Source organism: Ranitomeya variabilis, chromosome 6, assembly GCF_051348905.1.
Source record: "Ranitomeya variabilis isolate aRanVar5 chromosome 6, aRanVar5.hap1, whole genome shotgun sequence".
Classification (NCBI taxonomy): Eukaryota; Metazoa; Chordata; class Amphibia; order Anura; family Dendrobatidae; genus Ranitomeya; species Ranitomeya variabilis.
In genome coordinates, this window is record NC_135237.1 from 273,834,498 (window position 1) to 273,859,698 (window position 25,201).

General features: G+C 46.7%; 1 protein-coding gene across 1 annotated transcript in view; it reads left to right on the top strand.

The window, feature by feature from the left end:
* Nucleotides 1-25,201, top strand: part of LOC143782321 (uncharacterized) — a 140,794-nt gene that overhangs the window by 40,650 nt on the left and 74,943 nt on the right. The window contains exons 6-7 of the mRNA XM_077269675.1: nt 7,951-7,980; nt 11,039-11,069. Of these exons, the coding sequence (XP_077125790.1) occupies nt 7,951-7,980; nt 11,039-11,069 (61 nt within the window). The remainder of the gene's footprint in view (nt 1-7,950; nt 7,981-11,038; nt 11,070-25,201) is intronic.

Consider the following 25,201-nt stretch of genomic DNA (forward strand, 5'->3'; position numbering starts at 1 on the left):
GCACCATGACAGCCGCACATACTCTGACACAGAAGGAAACGGCCATTGCTAGTGAGCGCTGATGGACAAGGTCACATTTCACCCACTAGAAGGGACACATTGATGATAAAAGCCCAGTGTAAAAGCCTACTATTAATTGTTTGATTAGTTCATATTTTATAGTACGAGGATTTAACTACTGGACTATTCTTCTTAAACACTTCAGAAATGACATGTTTAGTGATATAGTAGAAAAAAAATTGTTCCATGTATAAATAGGTGGTAGAAATATTGGTCTTTTAATCTTGTTTTTAACATAATTAGGATCAGACTGTATTTAGAAAACCACACTTGAGGATGTGATCACCTTTTTATCTTTTGGCTTGTTCAATGAATTCAGGATGAAAATGCTGAGCAAGTTGTTATGATGATTAAGATGTATTTATTCTGGCACTTCGGTATTTGTTTTTTGTGTTCCTTTATTGTTACATATAAATGTTGAATTCAATAAGTTGTAATTTGAAAAGAAAAAAGGAAGAAACTCACACAAACATAAAATCAGATGATTCAAGGCTTAAAAAAAAATACAAATGTGATAGATCCCAAGTTGAATCCCTGTACAAATATAAACAAGGACACATGTAACACACATGCATGTTTTCACAATTTTAAAACATACGTTTTTTCAGAATTGCGCATCAAACTTTTTAATTTGATTTCTCCAAAACAAAATATAAAGAAACAGTCTTGTGACATATCAAATGAAAGCCAGTACCGTTCTGAGAAAAATGATGCCTCTCCCACCTCTTTATCTTAATTCTAGCCCGAGATATGATAAAAAATGTAAAGCCATACCAGGCCAAAATCCATGCTTTTTCAAAACTTTAAAAATCTGTAAAAAATTAACTGATGAAGAAAAAAATTCTAAACTTTTAATTTGTAATTAACTAAAGTTGTACTTCAGAAAAACAAAAAATCTAAAGACGTAAGGTAAAAAAAATATTCATATTTGGATCACTTGATATGGAATGACCCTATAGGCAGAACAGCGAGTCTGGCAGGTTCCCCTTGCCAACCCTTGGATTGTCCGGTTGTGGATGATTTGTGCTTTTGAGGTTCAATTTTCCGACACCAGTCATAATTCTAAGAAACTAGTAGCTTATTCTATGCAAAAGTAGTATTACTGGAAGCGTTCACATACTGGCAGTCATTTCTCACTGTCAGCTGTCTGTTTTTCACTTTCTCTCTCATGTTTTTATGCTATGCTTAAACTTGTCCCTGTGCCATTTGCATTTTCATGTTACAAATGCACCAATAACTATTCGGCCATGCAGACAGCCATTTTACACTGAGACCATTGAAACACAGCAGACCAGTTACTATAATACAGGTGCTTCTCACAAAATTAGAATATCATCAAAAAGTTAATTTATTTCAGTTCTTCAATACAAAAAGTGAAACGCATATATTACATATTCATTACAAACAGTGATCTATTTCAAGTGTTTAATTCTGTTAATGATGATTATGGCTTACAGCCGATGAAAACCCAATAGTCATTATCTCCGTAAATTAAAATAATTTACAAAAAACACCTGCAAAGGCTTCCTTAGCTTTCTCTTTCAGTCGGCTCCACAACCATGAAGAAATCTGGAGACTTGACAGATGTCCAGAAAGCAGTCATTGACACTCAACAAGGAGGGTAAGCCACTAAAGGTCATTGCTAATGAAGCTGGCTGTTCAGAGTGCTGTATCCAAGTATATTAATGGGAAGTTGAGTGGAAGGAAAAAGTGTGGTAGAAAGAGGAGCACAAGCAACTGGGATAACCGCAGCCTTGAAAGGATTGTTAAGAAAAGGCCATTCATAAATTTGTGGGAGAATTAATAAGGAGTGGACTGCTGCTGGAGTAATTGCTTCAAGAGCCACCACACACATACGTATCCAGGACATGGGCTACAAGTGTTGCATTCCTTGTGTCAAGCCACTCCTGACCAATAGACAATGCCAGAAGCGTCTTAGGCTAGTTTCACACTAGCGTTTAGCCGGGCTGCGGAGGGATGCGGACTTCCTCCGTGAAGCTCCGCCCACTGCCGCGCCTCTTCATTCAGCTCCGCCTATGGCTGCATGCGGCGTGCACACCCTATCTTTAACATTGGGTACGCAGGCCATGCCGCTGTATGCGGATGCTGCCGCATGCGTCGTTTTGGCGGTGCGGCATCTGCACGAAATTGCAACTTGTTGCGTTCGGCTCAGGTCGTTGCATGCAGCGGCATCCGCATACAGCGGCATGGCCTGCATACCCAATGTTAAGGATAGGGTGCGCATGCAGCCGTAGGTGGAGCTGAATGAAGAGGCGCGGCAGTGGGTGGAGCTTCACGGAGGAAGTCCACAGCTGGCTAAATGCTAGTGTGAAGCTAGCCTTACCTGGACCATGGAGAAAAAGAACTGGACTGTTGCTCAGTGGTCCAAGGTGTTTTCAGATGAAAGTAAATTTTGCATTTCATTTGGAAATCAAGGTCCCAGAGTCTGGAGGAAGAGTGGAGAGGCACACAATCCAAGCTGCTGGAGGTCTAGTGTGAAGTTTCCACAATCAGTGATGATTTTGGATGCCATGTCATCTGCTGGTGTAGGTCCACTGTGGTTTATCAAGACCAACGTCGGTGCAGCCATCTATCAGGAAATTTTAGAACACTTCATGCTTCCCTCTGCCGACAAGCTTTTTGGAGGAGAAGAGAAATTTAATTCCCCAGCAGGACTTGGCACCTGTCCACATTGCCAAAAGTACCAATACCTTGTTTATTAAAAACAACCAAATCACTGTGCTTGATTGGACAGCAAACTTGCCTGACCTTAACCCCATAGAGCAGGGGTGGGGAACCTTTCTTGCCATTTGGAAATTTCTACCATCATTCGGGGGCCACGCAAAAATGATCACCTTGAAAATTACCCCGGTATATTTAGTCTATCAATTAATTACGGTAACTCACCCTTAATGTGACCGCTGGAGCTGCTTCTCTTTGGTGCAGCTGTGATGTTCGGTGATACTGACCACATTTTCTCACAGCAGCTCTTCCAGGTTTGTGTCGGCCTGGAGAGTAGTAAACTTTGTCATAATAAGTTTTGTAAATCACATACATCAAATAGGAGACTCTGGGACTACTGTATATACTGTATTTTTCGAGACTATAAGATGTACTTTTTTCGCCCAAAATGTTTGGGGAAAATAAGGGTGCATCTTATAGTCGGAATATACTTACAAACACTATGGCTGCAGCAGGAGTCTAGTGATTCTGCGGCTGTCCCGATCCGAGGCTGCCGGGCGATGATCACACTCCCTTCCCAGGCTGGTGCAGCAGGTTCGGCGGTGGTGCAGGGAGGATCCGCCCGCATTTTGTGAAACCCCGGAGGCCCCGCACATCCATTTCTGCGATGCGATGGCCTCCGGGAAAATGGCCACTGGGGGCTGCGCATGCTCAGATTGAAATCTCGGCAACAAGCATGCGGCAGCCATTTTCTTGGAGACCACCACGTCACAGCATTGGATGTGCGGGGCCTCCGTGCTTTCACGAAATGCCAGCGGAGCGCCCCCCCCCCCCCCCGCACCGCAGAGGACAACATCTCACCCGTCCACTCCAGCCACACCTGCCCACACCAGCTTGGGATGGGATGGGATTTCCCGGAGGCCACCGCACCAGCCTGGTATGGGAGTCATATCGCCGGACCACTGAACACGCCCTGTGACCTCGCTCCCCCAGCTCTGCTTATCCCCCCCCTTCCCCCCGGTAAGCTGAATTCGGACTGTAAGACGGATCCCCATTTGACACGTTACATTTTTTTTTTTCTGTATTTTCCTTCTGAAAATTTGGGGTGCGTCTTATGGTCCTGTGCGTCTTATAGTACGAAAAATATGGTACATCACATAGGAGACGCTGGGACTGCTGTATATGCATCACATAGGAGACGCTGGGACTGCTGTATATACATCACAGGAGATGCTGGGACATATTCTTCACTCGGGAGGCTGGGGGAAAGACATAAGTGAGGGGCTATATACATCACTGGAAGCACAGACAGCACTGGGGGTATATATGTCCCTAGGTGGAATATACATCACTGGTGGGGTCACATACAGCACTGGGGGCTAAACATCTAGGTGGGGGTATATACAGTACTTGGGGGATATGCAGCACTCCTGGGGTAAATGCAGCACTGGGGAATATACATATCACTTGGGTGCACATTCAGCACTGGGGGGAGGGGGATATACAGCATTGGGGGGGACAGGCATCGCCAGGGAGGCACATAGATCACTGCATGGGGCTCGAAGATCACGGAGGGGGGGAAGGGCACAAAGATCACATGGGGGAACATAGCTGGGGGAAACATCACGGGGTGTTGGCGGGAAGATCACTGGGGAGGGCACAGAAGTCGCGGGGGCACAAAGATTGCATGGGGGGCACATAGCTGGGAGCCACAGATCGCTGGGGGCACAGAGATCACGGGGGCATTTACAGTGGGTACGAAAAGTATTCATACCCCTTTTAAGTTTTTCACTGTTTGTTTCATTACAGCCATTTGGTAAATTCAAAACAGTTCATTTTTTTCTCATTAATGTACACTCTGCACCCCATCTTGACTGAAAAAACCCCAGAAATGTAGTTGTTTTTTTTTTGCAAATTAATTAAAAAAGAAAACTAAAATATCACATGGTCATAAGTATTCAGACACTTTGCTCAGACACTGTACATTAATGTGAAACAAATGAACTTTTTTATGATTTACCAAATGGCTGCAATGAAACAGAGTGAAAAGTTTAAAGGGGTCTGAATATAGCTGTAGGGCACAGATCAGAGGGGGGCATATAACTGAAGGGGCAGAGAGATCACAGGGGGGCACATAGCTGGGGGGCACAGATCACGGGGGTACATAGCTGGGGCCACAGATCACATGGGGCACATAGCTGGGAATCACAGCTCGCAGGGGGCATATAGTTAGGGGGCACAGAGATCACATGGGGCACAGAGATCATACTGGGGCACAGAGATCACATGGGGCACAGAGATCACAGGAGGGCACATAGCTGAGGGGCGCAGATCACCAACAGAAAGGCACAGAGATCGCTCTGGACTCTGACAGCTCCTCTTCTGGGACAGGAGAACCGGAGCGCAATGGGCACTGATGACATCATTCATGTGCAGGCAGCGTTCTGTAATGAACGTTGCATACCGTGCACTTGGGGGTTAAAGGGCCAGCAGCTGGCAGGATATGGCTGCCGCCCGAGCATTGCTGACTCCGGGGACCTGCCCGCTGGCCGGAGGTTCCCCACCCCTGCCATAGAGAATCTATGGGGTATTGTCAAGGGGAAGATGAGACACTAGACCCAACAATGCAGGCGAGCTGAAGGCTGCTATCAAAGCAACCTGGGCTTCCATAAGGCCAGATTCACATTAGCATTTGAGTCCACAGTGTGGTGCTGTGGACTTTTTTCCTTAAGCTCCGCTTACTTCCACATGCGTCCTGCGTACCTATCTTTAGCATTGTGTATGCAGGGACATGCGTTGTATGCGGATGTGTCCGCGTGCATCGTTTTGATGTGCCCGCCGAACAGAGCATGTTACTTGCGTTCAGCGGGCACATCAAAATGATGCATGCGCATGGAGCAGGCTTCCACTCTCTGTAGCTGGGCGTATCAATTTAATTAAAATATTACTTCCCAAACTCAGTTACTGTCTTCAGCATAGTGCTGTGATAATCCCTAAATTCTTCTTCACAAATCTGAATTCCCATATTACGACTTTCATATGGGGAAGATCTAGGCCCAAAATTAAGCTATCTACGCTGCAGAGACCGAAACGGGGAGGTGGAGCGGCATTGCCAGATTTTTACCTATATTATTTGGCTGGTCAGGCTAGGGCTCTCAATAAATGGATGCCTAATAATTGCCTCCCTAACTCTGAAAGCCACCTACTCCACTCGGTTCAAATAGACTGTCCATTACACTTTCTGGAGCTGGAGAGAATTAACATTCCCCGTATGTTGCCCTTGTTACGCTTGGCGCGGTCGATTTGGAGACAAATTAAAAAAACTGTTGGATTCACGGATATTATAGCAGAAATGCCATTGTGGAAAAACTGCTACTTCTCAACTTTATTGAACCACCCGTCCACAGATTTTTGGATTGGGTATGGTGTCTCCTCAATAAGGCGATCTGTACGATGGGGGGATCTTTATGTCTTATGAGCAGTTGCAAACCAAATATGACATACCAAGATCCCAATTTTTTCGATATCTACAACTAAGGTCAGCTATTCAATCATATATGAGACAGACAGGTGCAGATCGAGCTATATCCTCCTTACCCTTGATAGGGATACTTAAGTCGCAGGGCCCTCAGGGTCTCATCTCCTCCCTATATACATACATGCTATCTTCAGGTACCACATCTACTGTTAACTCTGTTAAGGGGAAATGGGAGGGACTTCTTCCTAATATGCAGGAGGAGGAGTGGGAAGACATCCTTGAATCTCCACTTAAAGTATCACCATCAGTTAACAACAGGATGACCCAGTTATACATAATATACCGATCATACTTAACCCCAATACGGTTATTTAAAATGGGTCGATTTCAAACATCAGAGTGTGTACGATGTCATGCGATAGACGCAGACTTTATCCACATGATATGGAGGTGTCCTATTACTTATCACTATTGGAAGGAGGTGACATCACTACTAACATCCTTGCTGTCAATCCCTGTACCCCTTGATCCACTAGTTTGTATATTTGGAGTATGGGAGGAGGAGACTTGGGATCATTATATAGACGGTTTTCTGCGCGAGACGCTCTTTATGGCATGGAAGGTGTTGGCGTTGCGGTGGATGGGAAATTCATGTCCTTCTATAAGAGCTTGGATTGACCTGGTTAATTCGATTATTCCATATGAACGCACGCTATATCAAAATAGGGGATGTCCGGGGAAGTTTGAAAAAATTTGGGGCAGATGGAACTCCTCCCACCTCACTCTATAGATATGTCATGGTGTGCATCTCTCTCTTTTATTCCTTCTTCCGCTCATTTCTGGCGGTGGTTGGGGGTATCGCATGGAGGGGGGGTGTATCGCATGGAGGGGCGGGTATGAGGTATGGCGGCGACTTAGAGGTTAGCGTAGATACAGTTCTACATTTAAGAGTTTTGGTTGTATAGTCTTTTTATTTACATAAGACATATGTTACAACTGTTCTAACATTTATATGTTTGACAGGGCATAGTTTATATGTAATACATACTATGTTCAATAATCTTGGATACAAATATGTATGTAACACTGTTTAACTTGCTGTTAATAAACGAATTAAAAAAAAAAAAAAAATGATGCATGCGGACATATCCTCATACAATGCATGTCAGTGCGTACACAATGTTAAAGATAGGTACGCAGGATGCATGTGGAAGTAAGCGGAGCTTAAGGAAAAAAGTCCGCAGCACCATGCTGCGGACTCAAACGCTAATGTGAACTTAGCCTTACACCTCAGCAGTGCCACAGGCTGATCAGCTCCATGCCACGCCGCATTAATGCAGAAGAAGCCCCGACCAAGTATTGAGTGCATTTCCTGAACATACATTTCAGTAGGCCAACATTTCGGATTTTAAAATGATTTTTCGAGCTGGTGTTATAAAGTATTCTACCATAATTTACTGAGATAATGACTTTTAGGTTTTCATTGGCTGTAAGCCATAATCATTAACATTAACAGAAATAAACACTTGAAATAGATCACTGTTTGTAATGACTCTATATAATGAGTTTCACTTTTTGTGTTGAAGAACTGAAATAAATTAACTTTTTGATGATATTATAATATTGTGAGAAGCACCTGAGTATACGTTTAATAATTTAATAAAAATGGCCAGGTTATAATGACAAATGCAACATCCTATTAAATTGTTTGTTGTTTTGTTTTTATGCAGAAATTTTGGGCTTGGAAGCGCCATCAGAAGGTGAGTGTCCGTAATTTGCAGGTCATTTAGTACAGGGTATAGTAGGTAAATGCCAGGAATGTATAGCCTTTGGATATGATCAATGAATGAGTAAATAACGCATTCTGCTGATTGTTAACCCCTTACCGACTTCGGGCTTAATAATACACCGATGTCGGTATCCCTCCCTTTGATGTGGGCTCCGGCTAGGAGCCTACATCTTTCCCAGGACATGTCAGCTGTTTTGAACAGCTGACATGTGCCCGCAATAGCCGCAGGTGGAATCGCGATCCATCGGCGGCTATAAATTAGTTAAATGCCGCTGACAGCGGCATTTAAAGGGAACTTGTCACCCCCAAAATGCGCTAAGCCCACCGGCATCAGGGGTGCTGTGGGTGTCGCGGTCCGGTCCGGGGCCTCCCATCTTCTTATGATGACGTCTTCTTTTTTCTCCGGCGCAGGCGTACTTTGTCTGCCCTGTTGATGCCCCTGATGACATGCAGGTATATACTATGTACAGGGGAGATGACATACAGGTATATACTATATACAGAAGTAGATGACATACAGGTATATACAGGAGGAGCGGACATACAGGTAAAACTATATGCAGGGGAGATGACATACAGGTATATGCTATATACAGGAGGAGAGGACATACAGGTAAAAACTATGCAGGGAAGATGACATACAGGTATATACTATATACAGGAGGAGATGACATACAGGTATATACAGGAGGAGAGGACATACAGGTAAAAACTATATGCAGGGAAGATGACATACAGGTATATACTTTATACAGGAGGAGATGTCATACAGATATATACTTAAGAAAAATAGCCTATGAACTCGTAATGACCTAGAGAATCATAATGGCAGGTCAGTTTCAGCATTTAGTGAACCTAGTAAAAAGCCAAACCAAAAACAAGAGTGGAATTGCACTTTTTTTGCAATTCTCCACACTTGGAATTTTATTTCCCGTTTTCGAGTACATTACATGGTAAAACCAATGGTGTCATTCAAATTTACAACTCTTCGCGCGAAAAACAAGCCCTCACATTGCCATATGGAAAAATAAAAAAGTTATGGCTCTGGTAAGAAGGGGAGCGAAAAACAAAACGCAAAACCAAAAAAAGCTTCGGGGGTAAGGGGTTAATGGTTACAGAGCAGCAACAGTTGACATTTTTTTAGAAGCAATGCTAACACACACACAAAAAAATCTATGACTTAACACAATAGTCTGCATTTATCAAGGTGTTTCCACAAGTTTCTACTGTAAATTCCTGTCTTTAAAATGTTGATCAAACCTGCACTAAATGTGCAACACATTTTTAGTTACTCAGAAATAGTAAAAAAAAGGGCAAATTTGTTGCAAATCTCAGCAAATACTCTTTACACTTTGATGTAAAATATGCCAGAATTAGGATGAATTTACACTGGCTAATTGTCAGCAACAAGCATTCCTGGGACGATTCCTCCCGATAATCGACTAGTATAAAGAGGCTACCAATCAATCAATGTATGAGCGTTTACATTAAAAAAATCGTCTCACTCCGCAGCACATCGTCACTTGTAAGCTGGACATGTGCTGCTGAGAACAATGGCAGTGTATTCACACAGAACGATTATATTACGGATTTTCCTGTGCACATGGAAAGTGCGGTCAGCCTGTCTAAATAGGCAATTAAACAACCGTCGTTCAACAAAATATAAACCGCTTTTGAAAGCTGGAGCTCCATGTTGGTAGATACAGGTGAACAGAACAGTACATCAGATCACAAATAATTTTGAGCATTTCATTAAAATATACAATGTTTAGCCAAGTTGAGCCACTAATCAAGAACGGACCTGGCAGGCATTATCTTGAATTTTGCTTTATTTTTAGCGTTAATGGCACACTAAACAGACGTGAATTTTTAAATAATACAGTATAGTTTTCCTTAATGTTTTAGTCTGAATCTTGTCTCTGTAGTCCTAAAACTGTCCATCTTGTAGATATTCTGCCGAGAACACAGAGCTTAATCTCCTGCTAATTTAGTTCAGTCTTCAGTTGGTGACCAGGTGGAACCCTACCCTTTTATCAAATGGGCAGGACTTTTATCTTTTGTCCTATTGTACACAGAGCATAGCAGGGTATCTTCTGCTTCAGCCAGTTGTCTTAAGGTACCGTCACATTAAGCGACGCTGCAGCGATATAGACAACGATGCCGATCGCTGCAGCGTCGCTGTTTCGTCGTTGTGTGGTCGCTGGAGAGCTGTCACACAGACAGCTCTCCAGTGACAAACGATGCCGAAGTCCCCGGGTAACCAGGGTAAACATCGGGTTACTAAGCACAGGGCCGCGCTTAGTAACCCGATGTTTACCCTGGTTACCAGTGTAAATGTAAAAAAAAAAAACACTACATACTCACATTCCGGTGTCTGTCGCGTTCCCCGGCGTCCGCTTCCCTGCACTGTGTAAGCGCCGGCCGTAAAGCAGAGCGGTGATGTCACCGCTGTGCTCTGCTTTACGGCCGGCGCTGACACAGTGCAGGGAAGCGGACGCCGGGGGACGCGACAGACACCGGAATGTAAGTATGTAGTGTTTTTTTTTTTTTTTTACATTTACAATAGTAACCAGGGTAAATATCGGGTTACTAAGCGCGGCCCTGCGCTTAGTAACCCGATGTTTACCCTGGTTACCAGTGAAGACATCGCTGAATCAGCGTCACACACGCCGACTCAGCGATGTCAGCGGGTGATCCAGCGACGAAATAAGGTGCTGGCCTTCTAGCTCCGACCAACGATGTCACAGCAGGATCCTGATCGCTGCTGCGTGTCAAACACAACGATATCGCTATCCAGGACGCTGCAACTTCACGGATCGCTATCGTTATCGTTGTTAAGTTGTTCAGTGTGAAGGTACCTTTACAGCAAGACACAGGATAGTGTGGATGAAGTAGGAGATGTGACTCAGAATGTGTTTAGTGTTTCTTTGTGCATAAGTCTTTCCTAATGATTTCAAGGTTTAGTCTAAATAGTTTATGTTGACAAAAATGTGCACTGATTGCAAATTATTTGTAATTTTTTTTTACAGAAAAAACAATTGCTAAATCCCTCTGTCGAAGGTAATGAGCACCAATCTTTAACAATTTTATTTTAAAGCATTGAAATGTAATTTTTCTATTAAATTGTATACTTTTTTTCCCATTGTGATAAACAGTTCATGTAATTGCATATATGCAGTTCATTTGGTTGCATATCTATTGAAGTAGCACTCCAGTTTTTCTTTTTAATTCATATTCACCAGTCCCCCCATTATATGTGCAGTTACGTGAAAAAGCCCCTCACTGCCCCTCACTGACATCCAAACGGTCGCTCCTACAAGTCTTCAGGGTCCCACACCAACAGATTTTCCTCGGCGTGACAGGTCACCCCCACATGGGAATCTCTCCAAGGTGGGAGGCCAGCTTCTTCTTCGGGACGCATGGTTGTCGGTGGCCGGCGATGCTTGGGTCAGTGAGATGGTTACATCCCCCCCCCCCCAGGAAGACATTTATTTCTGTCTCGCCCACCAAGACTACTGTTTCAGGGCCCAGGGATACTTGAAGCTGTCTCTTCCCAACTACGCACGGGAGTAATTGTACCCGTTCCCCGGGACAAACGGTTTTCAGGGTTCTACTACAATCTTTTCATAGTCCAGGAAAAGGACAGATCGCTCCATCCGATTTGTCACTTTCGGATCCTTCATTTCAGAATGTAGTCCCTTCGTTCGGTAATCGCCTCCATGATATCGGGAGAATTTCTTTGCTCTGTAGACATTCAGGATGCTTATCTTCACATTCCTGTTTGTGTTCAGCATCAGAGATTCCTACTGTTTGCGATCCAGGAGGATCACTATCAGTACACGGCTCTTACCTTTTGGCCTTGCCTCTGCCCCCAGACTATTCACGAAGGTCATGGCAGCGGTCATGGCCATCCTTCATTCCAAGGGGATTCTCATAATCCCCCTTACTTAGAGGATCTTCTGATCAAGGGACCGTCCCGTTGAGATTGCGACCTGAGTCTTCATATCTCCTTGGACAATGGTATCCTCTCAGCTGGATTGTCAACAGAGAAGTCCTCCCTGACCCCAGCTCAGCACCTGGTGTTTCTGGGTATGAGGTTTGACACGGCCCAAACCCATGTCTTCCTTCCAAAAGAAAAGTTTTTCTCTCTGCCCGGGGATCCGCATTCTAAAGCGACCAACTCCTCTCCCCCTACGGTCCTACATGAGCGTTCTGAGGAAGATGATGGCCGCCATGGAGGTGGTGCCCTTTGCCCAGCTCCGTACCCATCCCCTTCCACTGGCCACCTGGTCTGCATGGGACAAGAGGACCGCTTCCCTCCACCGGTCCTTTCCACTGCCTCTCAAGGTGTGGTAGTCCCTGACTTGGTGGTCACTCTCCGCCTCAGTCCTGTGCAGAAGATCCTTCCTTCCTCTCCGGTGGCAGGTCATCACCATTGATGACAGTCTCCTCGGATTTGGAGCGGTCACTGGAACTCCCAAGAAGCCGCTCTCCCCATCAGTCTCCTGGAGGTCAGGGCAATTTTCTTGGCCCTTCACCACTGGCAGTCCCTCCTCACGGGACAGCCGGTCCGCATACTGTTGGACAATGCCACCACCCTAGCTTTCAGAAACCAATTAAGGTGGGACCCGCAGCAAACAGGTTATGGTACAGGTAAAACAAAGAAAAAAGAATGAACCAGCTCACCCACAGCAGCAATACGGCTTGCTGAAGCATGGAACTCATGCGATCTCTCGTATAGTACTGATGAGAAAAAGGAGATGTGTTCCAGCTTCTTTGAATCAAAAAATTTAATTAGAAAATGCTTCTTAAAAAATCCATGGCGATGGCAAAGTTCACATGGCAAGATATAGTTACGCGTTTCAAACGCTCAAGGTGTCCTTTATCAAACTGTACATGAACAGGTCCTATACAGCTTTTATACATAATGTGACCAATGAAAGAGAGATTTCAAATTACATGACAACTGCTAATCACATTAAAATTCCATGTGCGAAAGCAAAGAGTGAGAGGGGAAGGAAAGGAATATAAACGAGAAAAAGTATGAAATGCATAAAATCATGTCATTACATGCATATAATTTGTCACAAAAAGAAGAAAAAAAATATTTTTTATTAAAATGGAACATAAATTCCTTGCGACCATTCAGACACGCAGGATAGCATGTTCCATTGAGAGAACATCAAGAGACTTCTAATGACCAGAGAGGCATTTTGGATTTCTCCTTCGCCTCATTGAGGGACACAGGACCATGGGGTGTATGCTGCTGTCGCTAGGAGGCTGACACTAAGTGAATACAAAAAAAGTTAGCTCCTCTTCTGCAGTATACACCCACACACTAGCTCTAGCTCAACCAGATCATGCTTAGTGTCTGTAGGAGGCACACGGGTCTGCTATTCAGACCATAATTTATTATTTTCAATTTTTAATTCTTTATTCCTTTTACTGGATTATAGGGGAGACAGATTACTTCAGGGTTCCGATCTCTCCAAACCAACAACAGGCGGGAACGTGGAGTGTCGCCTTCACGTACCCCCTCCTGCACCGTTAAAAGGTATTCCAGAGCTTCTTTAGGGGTGACGGTTCCTTTCAAGGTTCCGATCTTCCCAAACCAACAACAATGGACGAGAACATGGAGTGTCGCCTCCATGTACCCTCTTCTGAGCCAGGCTTATTTCAGCCAGACCTACAGCCCTGCTCCATCCTAAGAGAGTCAACCCCTAGGATGTCCAGAGGCACTTATGGCGTCAGTGCGGCCCCCACTGCATCACCACTGACCAACAACAGTGATGGAAGGAGGCGGACTGTCCCTCTCCACCTCGCGGACAACTTGGAGTGTTCCTGGCACCATCCTCATTGCAGCAACGCTGAAGCCCAGTCATCCGCGGCGGCACCATGCCGGGGCACGCACCGCTGGTGAGAGAATCCAGGTCGGCATTGGGCCCCTGCAGCAGATTCTTAGTACGAGCGTCTGTCATATGCAGGAGTGAAAAATGGGTCTTGTATGGGGCAGCATCGGTGTCTGGACAGATTTATGTGCACACGATGCCTGGGCATCCCAAGAGCAGTCCCCAGTGCAAACATGATTTACAAATGCCTGCGGGATTCTTTATCAGAGTTCCTCTGATTGTGTCTGGCTGCTGCGCTCTCCCCCATGGTGTCACGGGTAACGCTCCTGCCGGCCGCAGAAATTTAGGCCCCGGCTTGGGCCTATACACGGAGCAATTCAAGGTTCCGCCCACTGGATGACGCTGCACCCATAGCCCCGTCCCCCGAACTGGCGCTTCTCGCTCACTGCGAGATTTCTGAACGCCACATCTCCCGGGGGCCATCTTTATCCACCTGGCCGGCTCTCCTCAGCTGGTGCAGCGCCAATGAGATCCCAGTGGCGGTCTTAAAGGGGCACAGCTGACCGGCAGCACTCTCGGGCAACAGGACCTTAGTAAGAGCCCTGACCCTGCAGCAGACATAGCAGCCCATATTGACCTTTCCCTGCAGTTCCTTCAGGCACTTCTCCCTATTGGAGGACATTGGTAGCATAAGATGCCAGCATACTGTGGTACATTATATCTCTCCCGAATCTAAAATTGGGTAACCGGTACATACCACTTCATGTACTACTTGTCAGATTCTTTTGCCGCGGTGACATAGAATCCCTCTCCGCAGGGGCGGTGGTCCCGAATGATGCACCCAGTCTCCCTGAGCGGGCTTTGTCGCTGTTGCAGTCCATGACGCCAGTGACCAAAGCGACACAGTCCCTACTCTATTGGCCAGGGCTTTTGACAGCCTGTCAAGGAGGATTCATCCACCTCAGAATACAGAGGGCAACGAATCCCTTAAGGGCTCCGCTCTCCCCAAGGCTACAACAGGCGGGAACACGGAGTTTCATCTCCACGTACCTCTTCCGGCATCGTTGCTTTTTGTTATGGGCATGCCGTGTTGTTCTAGGTCGATAGATCCCAGGCTCATACCGCCTTTTCTCATGGCGCCGGACCAACAGCCCTTACTCATCCTCGATCTGTTATCCTCCTTGGATGTCCAGAGGTTTTTACTGTGTCTGTGCAGCCTCTTTTCCATCGGCCCTGATAAACAGCTGTGATGGCAGGGAGATGGCGTTCCTTCTCCCCTCTTCTATCTAAATGAGTAGATGGAAGGCTAGGATATTGCTCGCCAGCACGGAGAGCGACCGGATGTACACTTAACAAGTCAGAAGCCTATAAAGGCTAGGTACCCCTTCCCCTGATTGCGGAAGAAATAGGAAAAATCCTCTCCGGTTGATCTGCTTGTCACCGCTTGACCTCAAAATCCCTTTGGTCCTTACCAGATGGTTCCTCAATTAAAGTCTCCAAAGACCAGCAGATGGACAACCCGGGCTGTTCATTTTTTTTTCTTGGCTTCGGGCTCGGCACCCCCCCCTTTTTTTGCCACGATGTGGGTATCTAATGTTATGGTCTCTTGGGCTGATACCCTGAGCAAGGACCATGCAGAACTCTGTCCTTCCTCTGGAAGCAGCAGAACTTTTCAATCAGATCTCCTTGGCCAGGGAATATCTCTTGTACACGTCCCTACACTCTACTTTATGCTGTGCTTACAGCCACATCTGCCACACTGTGGTTCAGGGATGGCGAACGGACGCTACGTCCAAAAAGTCCTTGACGTCTTTGCCCCACCAGACCGGGTGCTTACTCGGCAAGAAGCCGTATTAGCTGATCTGTGACACTGTAGGAGAAAGCAAAATTCCCTCTGTAGCAAAAGTCTACGTTTCCTTTTTTGTTAACAGGAATGTTTCCGGTTGCCCAGGGGCGTTGGTCTTTCGTAAGCGGACTTCTATTCCTGTCTTGTCATATCTGGCTCTCCATCTTTAATGCTGAATGAGTCAGTCTCCTGGTGTCTTTCATTCAAGACAGTGTTTCCTCCCGACCTAGAGCATGGTTTGTCCCTGGAGAAAGAAGGACGGAGCAGTATGACCCATCCTGGTACTGAAGCTACTCATCGTAGAAGAGGGAGTTCACTAGCATCCATCGACAGGATGCTTACCTTCATATTCCAAGCTTTGCCCCTCACCAGAAGTTCCTGCGCTTAGCTGTTTGCGAAGAGCATTTACAGTTCACAGCCATGCCTTTCGGACTCTCCACCGCTCCCAGTGTGTTCACAAAGGTCCATTGCGGCAGTCACTGCCATTTTCCGCTCGCGGGGCTTGGTTGTTTTGTCATACTTAGATGACCTCTTGATCAAGGTACTGTCTTTCCAGGCCTGTATGGAGTGTGTACGTATCACTTTAGATACTTTCTCTCCTGGCTAGCTAATCTAAACAAGTCCTCTCCCGTTCCGGCTCAGCAGATATTTTTTCTAGGAATGCTCCTGGACACCTCCCAAGGGTTGGTGATTCTCCTTCAAGACAAGGTCCTAGCCCTGCAACAGGGAGCCCAGGCACTTTGTCGCCCATTCCCTCGTTCCATCCATTTTCGGCATGAGGGTCTTGGGGAGAATGCTAGCAGTGATGGAAGCGGTTTCTTTTGCCCAGCTACACCTCCGCCCTCTGCAGCATGCGCTTTTGGCGGCCTGGGAAAGGAATCAATTCTCCCTCGACTGGCTGTGCCGTCTGTCCCTGCGAGTTAGGCAAGCGACCAGATGGTGGATATTGCGGTCCTCTCTGTCAGGGAAAATCCTTTCTTCCGGTTCAATGGTTAATGGTCACTACTGACGCCAGTCTCCTCTACTGGGGAGCTGTCTTCCTTCACCACACTGCCCAGGGGCATCGGTCTTCTTGGGAGACGCGTCCTCCAATCAACGTGCTGGAGATTCGAGGGATCTGTTATCCATGCGACGATTCCACCATCTTCTATTGGGTCGCCCCGTCCGGATACAATCTAACAATGCCACTGGTGTGGCATATCTCAGTCATCAGGGGGGCACCCGCAGTAGGGCGGCAATGGGATAGGTAGTTCATATCCTCCGCTGGGCCGAAAAGTACCTGGAAAACTGGGCGGTATACTTCCTCAGCCACCAAGGTCTTGCCTCAGGGGAATGGGCTCTTCATTTGGAAGTTTTACACCAGATCTATCCTCGTTGGGGGACTACTGATGTGGATCTAATGGATTCAAGGTTAAACGCCAGGGTGCCGGAGTTTGTAGCTCGTTCTCGAGATTCAGAAGCCAGCGGGACGGACACACTGGCCCTTCCATGGCGTCAGTTTCATCTCCCATACGTATTTTCCCCGCTTCCGCTGATACCAACAGTCATCAGGAAAATCAGGGCGGAGGGTGTTCTGTTGATCCTGATCGCTCCGGACTGCCCATGAAGAGCGTGGTACGTGGAGTTGGTGCAACTCATCACCAACGTGCCCTGGCGACTGCCGATCGACCAGATCAGTTTTCCCAGGGTCCGATTTGCCACCATAACTCTGGGGCCTGTTTTTAACGGCTTGGCCATTGAATCCTCGGTCCTAACCTAGGCTGGCTTTTCCCAATCGGTGGTTTCCACCATGAATAGCGCCTGGAAACCTACATTGGTGCACATTTATCATCGCTCTTGGAAGGCTTCTTTCTCGTGGTGCAGAGATCGCGGGCGTCCTCCTCTTGTCTTCTCCATTCCAACCATTTTGGAGTTTCTCCAGACCGGCCTAGATTCAAGTCTGGCCCTTGGTTCCCTCAAGGGCCAGATCTTGACTTTGAGTTCTGTTTCAGCGTAGGATTGCTTCCAATCTACATGTGAGGACCTTCATCCAGGGAGTCTCCATGAGATACTTCCACATAAAAAATGCCGCTGGAAACCTGGGACTTTAACTTAGTCCTGGGTGCTCTTCAGAAGATGCCCTTTGAACCACCGCAGGAAGTCTCGTTGACCTACCTTTCCTGGAAAGTTGCCTTTCTGGTCGCGGTGACGTCAATCAGAGTTGACTGCTCTGTCCTGCCAAGCTCCTTTCCTAGTTTTCCACCAGGACAAGGTGATTCTTTGGCTGTCCCTGTCCTTCCTGCCCAAGGTGGTCCCTTCCTTCCACCTTAACGAGGACATTTTCCTGCCTTCACTGTGCCCGACATCAGTACACCGAGTAGAAAGAGCTCTTCATACTCTGGATGTGGTGAGAACACTCAGAATGTATGTTTCTCTGACGGCGCCCTTGCGGAGTTTGGATTCTGTGTTCATTCTTCCGGAAGGGCACAGGAAGGGACTAGCCGCTTCAAAGTCCACAATAGCCAGATGGATTCTCTAAACAATTCAGGAGTCCTACCGTGTCAGAGACAAGCCTATCCCAGCAGGGATTAGGGTGCACTCCACTCGGTCGGTGGGCGCGTCTTGGGCCATTCGGCATCAGGCGTCGGCGGAACAAGTTTGCAAAGCTGCAACTTGGTTCAGTCTGCGTATATTCTCAAAGCGCTGCAATATTCACACCCAGGTTTCCGCAGATGCGGGCTTGGGCAGGCGGATCTTGCTGGCTGCAGTAGCACACCTCTAGACAGTTGGTGCGTGGGGCTCTGATCTGTTATGTCAGTTTCCCTCCCAAGGACTGCTTTAGGATGTCCCATGGTCCTGGGTAAAGGGGCTAGTTCATGTTAAATGAAAAGGTATCAATCTGCTTTGTAATTTTAGTATCTGTCTGAAGTTTGTGTCAGACTGTATTACGTTTTGGATATATGCCTTAATAAAAAGTACTTGATTTCCTTGGCACATAACCATGCCCCGGGAACCCTAGCCATTGGTTCCAATGCTCTAGTAATCCCATGGTCACATTTCCAACTGCCTTTCTTTTTCTGTCCTTCCCCCCCTTGATTCCGAGAATCGCAAAAAAGATAAAGGCAGAAGGGAATCCTCTAATCCGATAGCTCCTGACTGGCTAAGACGGGCCTGGTACGCGGAGCTGGTGAACAGGCTCATGGACGCTCCCTGGAGGCTTCCAGACCATCTGGATCTTCTTTCGTAAGGCCCCTTCTTCCACCAGAGTTTACAGTCTCTAGATTTAATAGCATGGTCGTTGAGGCTGCAGTTCTGAGAGAGGCTGGTTTTTCCCATCTGGTCGTTCAGACCATGATTAGGACAAGAAAATCAGCATCCTCGTGTATCTACCACAGATACTGGAAGGCCTACTTCCGGTGTTGTGAGCACAACAATTTGGTTTCTTTGACCTTTTCCCTTTCTTCCATCCTTGGTTTTCTACAAGCAGGTCTTGACTTGGGTCACTCAGTACTCTTAAGGGGCAAGTTTCTGTTCTGTCAATTCTTTTCCAACGAAATCTGGCTTCTCGTTCCCAGGTAAAGACTTTTTCTTCAAGGAGTCGCCCACCTGGCACCTCCTTATCGTTCTCTGATAGATCCAAGGGATCTTAAACTTGTCCTTGGAGCACTCCAGCGCGCTCCTTTTTGAGCCCATTCGGGAAATTCTGTTTTCTATCATGGGAAGTTGCCTTAGTTGCCATTACGGCCATCAGGAGAGTTTCTGAGTTAACGGCATTATCCTGCCGTTCTCCGTTCCTGATTCTACATCAGGACAAGGTAGTTATCAGACCTGTTCCTTCCTTTCTACCTAAGGTAGTATTTTCATTTCACATTAGTGAAGACATTGTCCTTCCTTCTCTTTGTCCCTCTCCGGTCTATTTCCTGGAGAACTCCTTCCTGGGCAGTTTATCACCATGCCTCGGCTTTACAGATTGTACAGCTGCGACCTGGTCATTGCACACCTTCTCGAGGTTTTACAGGGTTTATACTCATGCCTCGTCTGATCCAGGCCTAGGAAGGAAGGTGCTGCAGGTGGCGGTTATGCATCGGCTGACCGAAGTCTGTTTTTTCTTTGCATTCTTTCTGTTCCCACCCTTGGGGACTGCTTTAGGACGTCCAATGGTTACCTGTGTCCCCCAATGAAGCAATAAAGAAAGAAGGATTTTTGGTACGCACCGTAAATTCTCTTTCCTTGAGCCTTCATTGAGGGACACAGCACCCTCCCTAATTGTTTGTACCACTATTGGACCTAAGTGCCTTTGTTGTTGGGTTGGTACATATGTTGAGTTTTGGTTGCTTCTCCTACTGCTTTAGCACTAACTGAGGTACTTTGTGCCTGTTTGTGGGTGTATACTGTGTTTTGCTGCTTCAGGACATGGAAGAATTGCTGTGGTAAATGGAACCATGAATTCTCCTGTCTACCAAAAAATCTTGAAGGAGAATGTCCTGCCATCTGTTCGTGACCTCAACCTGAAGCGCACTTGGATTATGCAGCAGGACAATGATAAAAAAAACCCCTGCAAATACACTTCTGAATGGCTTAACAAGCCTAAGGGTACCGTTACACAAAACTATTTACCAACGATCACGACCAGCGATTCGACCTGGCTGTGATCGTTGGTAAGTCGTTGTGTGGTCGCTGGAGAGCTGTCACACAGACAGCTCTCCAGCGACCAACGATGCCGAAGTCCCCGGGTAACCAGGGTAAACATCGGGTTACTAAGGGCAGGGCCGCGCTTAGTAACCCGATGTTTACCCTGGTTACCATCGTAAGTGTAAAAAAAAAAAAAAACCGTACATACTCACATTCCGGTGTCCGTCAGGTCCCTTGCCGTCTGCTTCCCGCACTGACTGAGTGCCGGCCGTAAAGTGAAAGCAGAGCACAGCGGTGACGTCACCGCTGTGCTCTGCTTTTACTTTCCGTCCGGCAGTCACAGTCAGTGCGGGAAGCTGACGGCTAGGGACCTGACGGACACCGGAATGTGAGTATGTACGTTTTTTTTTGTTTTTTTTTTACATTTACGATGGTAACCAGGGTAAACATCGGGTTACTAAGCGCGGCCCTGCGCTTAGTAACGCGATGTTTACCCTGGTTACAAGCGAACGCATCGCTGGATCGGTGTCACACACACCGATCCAGCGATGACAGCGGGAGATCCAGCGACGAAAGAAAGTTCCAAACGATCTGCTACGACGTACGATTATCAGCGGGGTCCCTGATCGCTGCTGCGTGTCAGACACAGCGATATCGTATGGATATCGCTGGACCGTCACGGATCGTACCATCGTAGCGACAAAAGTGCCACTGTGAGACGGTACCCTAAGAAGTGTCCTCGTCAAAGTCCTGACCTTAATCCAATTGAGATACTGTGGCATGACCTTAAAAAGGCGGTTCATGCTCAGAAACCCTCAATTGGGGCTGAATTAAAATAATTCTTCAAAGTTGAGTGGAGCAAAATTCCTCCACAGCATTGTAAAAGACTCATTGCCAGTTATCGCAAACGCTTGATTGCAGGTTTTGCTGCTAAGGGTGGCCCAACCAGTTATTAGGTTTAAGGGACAGTCACTTTTTTTTAATTTAATTTTTCCTTAATAACAAAGACCTTCATTTAAAAACTTCATTTTGTGTTATCTTTGTCTATTATTTAACTTTGGTTATCTGAAACATTTAAATGTAACAAACGTGCAAAAGAAAAGGATATCAGGAAGGTGGTGAACACTTTTTAACACAGCTGTACTTCAGCTTATTTTGCCTTATGTAGTTTTCCCTTTCTATTTGGAAATTCATGGTATGCTTCTATTCAATAAGTTTGTGTGATTTTATGGTGACAACTTGAAAAATACTTTCTGTATGTGTCAGTCACCATATAAATCAATAGAAGTTCTTTGAATGATGAAATTCAATGGACTGTACCACTGAAAATGTCCACTAGGGGAAGACAGAAGCTCCTATCACAGATTATGATGATGACGACTTAGCTTTCAGCACACAATTGTAATGTAGAAGTTCACAATTCAGCCTCCTGACTGTATACTTAGTTTGGAGAAGGATATTCACAGTGTCATCACAGCAGACAGAGATGATATTGGCTCTAGCTGATCATGTCATGTTGTACTGCTACATCATGGGATCTATAGCATAGAGAAAAAAATAGGCAGGACAAGTGCTAGAAATCAAAATTGAGGCTGAAAGGAAGGAGGTTGAAAGCTACATGGAAGTAAGTACACTATATAAGAAGTGCAGCTTGATGCAATCAGGGTTTTCTTTAAAGAGGTTATTGTTATTAATTACTAATTAATTGATGAGACTTGTTTGCTGTGAACACAACTAATCCATACAACACAGCAAGTCTGCTAAGAAAATGTTGTAGGGGGTGTAACCTCTACTTTCTAGTGATTTAGTAAGGGACCAGTGGTTGTACTATTATTACTACTCAGCAGCTTGTTGCTTATTCTGTGCAATTTTATATATAGTCAACTACTGTAAAATACTGCATTTTTCTCGTTCACCTCATTGGGGGACATGGGACACAGGACCATGGGTGTTACGCTGCTACCACTAGGAGGCTGACACTAAGTTAATACAAATAGTTAGCTCCTCCTCTGCATTATACATCCTCATGCTGGCTCCCAGAGAACCAGTTCATGCTTAGTGTCCGTAGGAGGCACACGGGATGAAGGGGCGACGGATCCTTTCAAGGCTCCGATCTCCCCGAACCAACAACAGGCGAGCACGTGGAGTGTTGCCTCCATGTACCCTCTCCTGCGACGTGGGATGCCATGCCTGGGCTGATTTTTAGGGGAGATGGGTCCCTTAAAGGGCACCGATCTCCCTGCACCATCAACAGATGTGCACATGGAATGTCGCCTCCATGTACCCTCTTCTGCAGCCAGACCTAATGCCGGACAACCAGCCCTGTCCACCCAGGAGGATTGAACTCCTTGGATGCACAGAGGGCACCCTCCATTTTGGCGCCTGTGCAGCCCCCACTGCTCCACCACTGTTTAGCGGATGAAGCAAGGAGGCGGACGGTCCCTCTCCTTCTCTCTATGAAAGGGAGAGTGGATTGAGAGTTTTTACCACTTTATCCCTTCACCGTCCAAAAATCACCAGCAACAGCAGCTGCACGACGGAGGTACTGTACCTACACACAGCGGAGGTACCTGCAGCATCGTCCGAAGGACATCTCCAGCCTTTCTGGGTACCGTATATACTCGAGTATACGCCGACCCGAGTATAAGCCGAGACCCCTAATTTTGCCACAAAAAAACTGGGAAAACTTAATAACTCGAGTGTAAGCCTAGGGTGGAAAATGCAGCAGCTTCCGGTAAATGTCGAAAATAAAAATAGATACCAATAAAAGTAAAATTAATTGATACATCAGTAGGTTGTGTTTTTGAATATCCATATTGAATCAGGAGCCCCAGATAATGCTCCACAAATGCTGATTATGGCCCCATGAGATGCTCCATACAGACATTTGCCCCAAGTCACATACTCTCCTCTCATCGCTCAGGCCCCGACACTTGCTATAGTCTCCATTCCCCGTTCCACCGCCGGGCGCTGCTGTGTCTTCACTGAAGTTCAGGCAGAGGGCGGCACGCACACTAATCGCGCCGGCAGCTTCTTCCTGTATTGAGCGGTCACATGGTAACGCTCATTACAGTAATGAATATGCGGCTCTACCCCTATGGTAGTGGAGTCGTGTCCATATTCATTACTTTAATGAGCGGTACCATGTGCCGGCGCCCGGAGAACCAGGGACCGCACCAGGAGCAGGTGAGTATGATTAGACAGCTGCCGCTCCCCCTCCCCTGCCGACCCCTGGGAATGACTCGAGTATAGGCCGAGAGGAGCAGTTTCAGCCTAAAAAAATGGGCTGAAATTCATGCAGCAGACATTTCCTGGGGGGGGTTCCTTTCTTTTTTGGGCCTAAGTAAAAATGTAGTCCCCGGCTTTGGCCTTGTACAAGCCTCAACCGAAGCTCTGCCCCCACTATCCCACTATGACGTGACCCGGCGGCTCCACCCACTTTTCTAGTGCTTCTCGTTCTGATGCTCAGGAAGCCTCCTGCTTGCCCGGACAGCGACGCGAAGCGTGATACTCCTGGCTGGGACACAGGACCTGGGTAAGGAGCGCTCTCTCTCCCTTTCCGTATTCTAACCTCTGTGGGAACCCTTATTAAGGATGCACATAGGAATACATAATGTCCCAGCCTCAGGCACCTAAAAAGTCCCATACGACTTAGTCTTTTTCACCTCATGTAGCTCCTGCCAGTTTGCGTTTCCAAAAGCTCAGAGTTCGCCTGTCTGCAAAGCCTGTGACCCCAAATGCACTCAGGAGCCCCCCCGCTGACACTGAGCCCAGTGTCCTCAGTCCCCCTGAGTGGGTCTTGTCTCTGTCGCAATCTGACTTCTCTGGCCAAAGCACTTGAATCCTTCAGTGTTCCTTCTGGGGATTGTGGTGTTTGCACCTCTGATGCAGAGGGACCATTCCCTACACGGGAACAATTGGCTAGCAGGGGCTGCACACAGTCTAGAAACGTACAAGCGTCTAGAAAACGGATACGTAGTACGTCTCCCGTACAATCATGTGCTCTGGCGTCCGTGATCTCCGTTTCTCATTCTCCATGTCCAGACGGTAGCGAACTCTATTCTGTGTATGAATTGAACGTCTCCTTCTATCTGGATTCGCCAGACTTTCGGAGGACGGTTGATTCCCTGATTGAGGCCGTCAGCCAAACTGAAGGTTGAGGAAGACTCCGGCTCTGTGCTGGATCACACTGTGTGCTTCAAAAAGGCTAAGCGTCCTCATAGAACATTCGCCATTCACCCAGAGTTTCGGGATATAGTTAATCGGCACAGGGAGCGACCCTTCTATCCCTGCCGGACAGATCATCTATTAAAAATCCTACAGACCGCCAGATAGAAAATTTGGTTGGATCTGTCTTTAAGGCCTCAGGTGCGGCTCTATATCCTTCCTTCGCTGCAGCGTGGGTTGCTAAAGCAATGGTTTCCTGGTCGGAAACCTTGGCTGATTCCATTCAGAGCAGTAATCTTCCTCCGGAGGCAGCACAGCTGGCTAGCCAGATTTCTCAGGCAGGAGATTACCTGGTACACGCTTCTATGGATGCGGCCAACTGTGCGGCTGTATCGGCGCAATTGCCACCATGATCAGACGGTCTTTATGGCTCAGAGAATGGAAGGCGGATTCCTCGTCAAAAAAGCATCTGACATCTCTTCCTTACCAGAGTGGGCGTTTGTTTGGAGAGAAGCTGGATCAGCTTATCTTGGATGCTACAGGGGGAAGGAGCAAATTTCTTCCCCAGCAGAGGCTTAGGTGTCCCTTTCGGTGTCGACACCAAATCCATTTCCGATCCTTTCGCGCCAATCCGGGTTGGTCCACTACCTCTTCAGGATCAGGACGCTCTCCACATACGAACAGTGGACTCCAGGCATCCTATAGGTCCAATCAGCAAT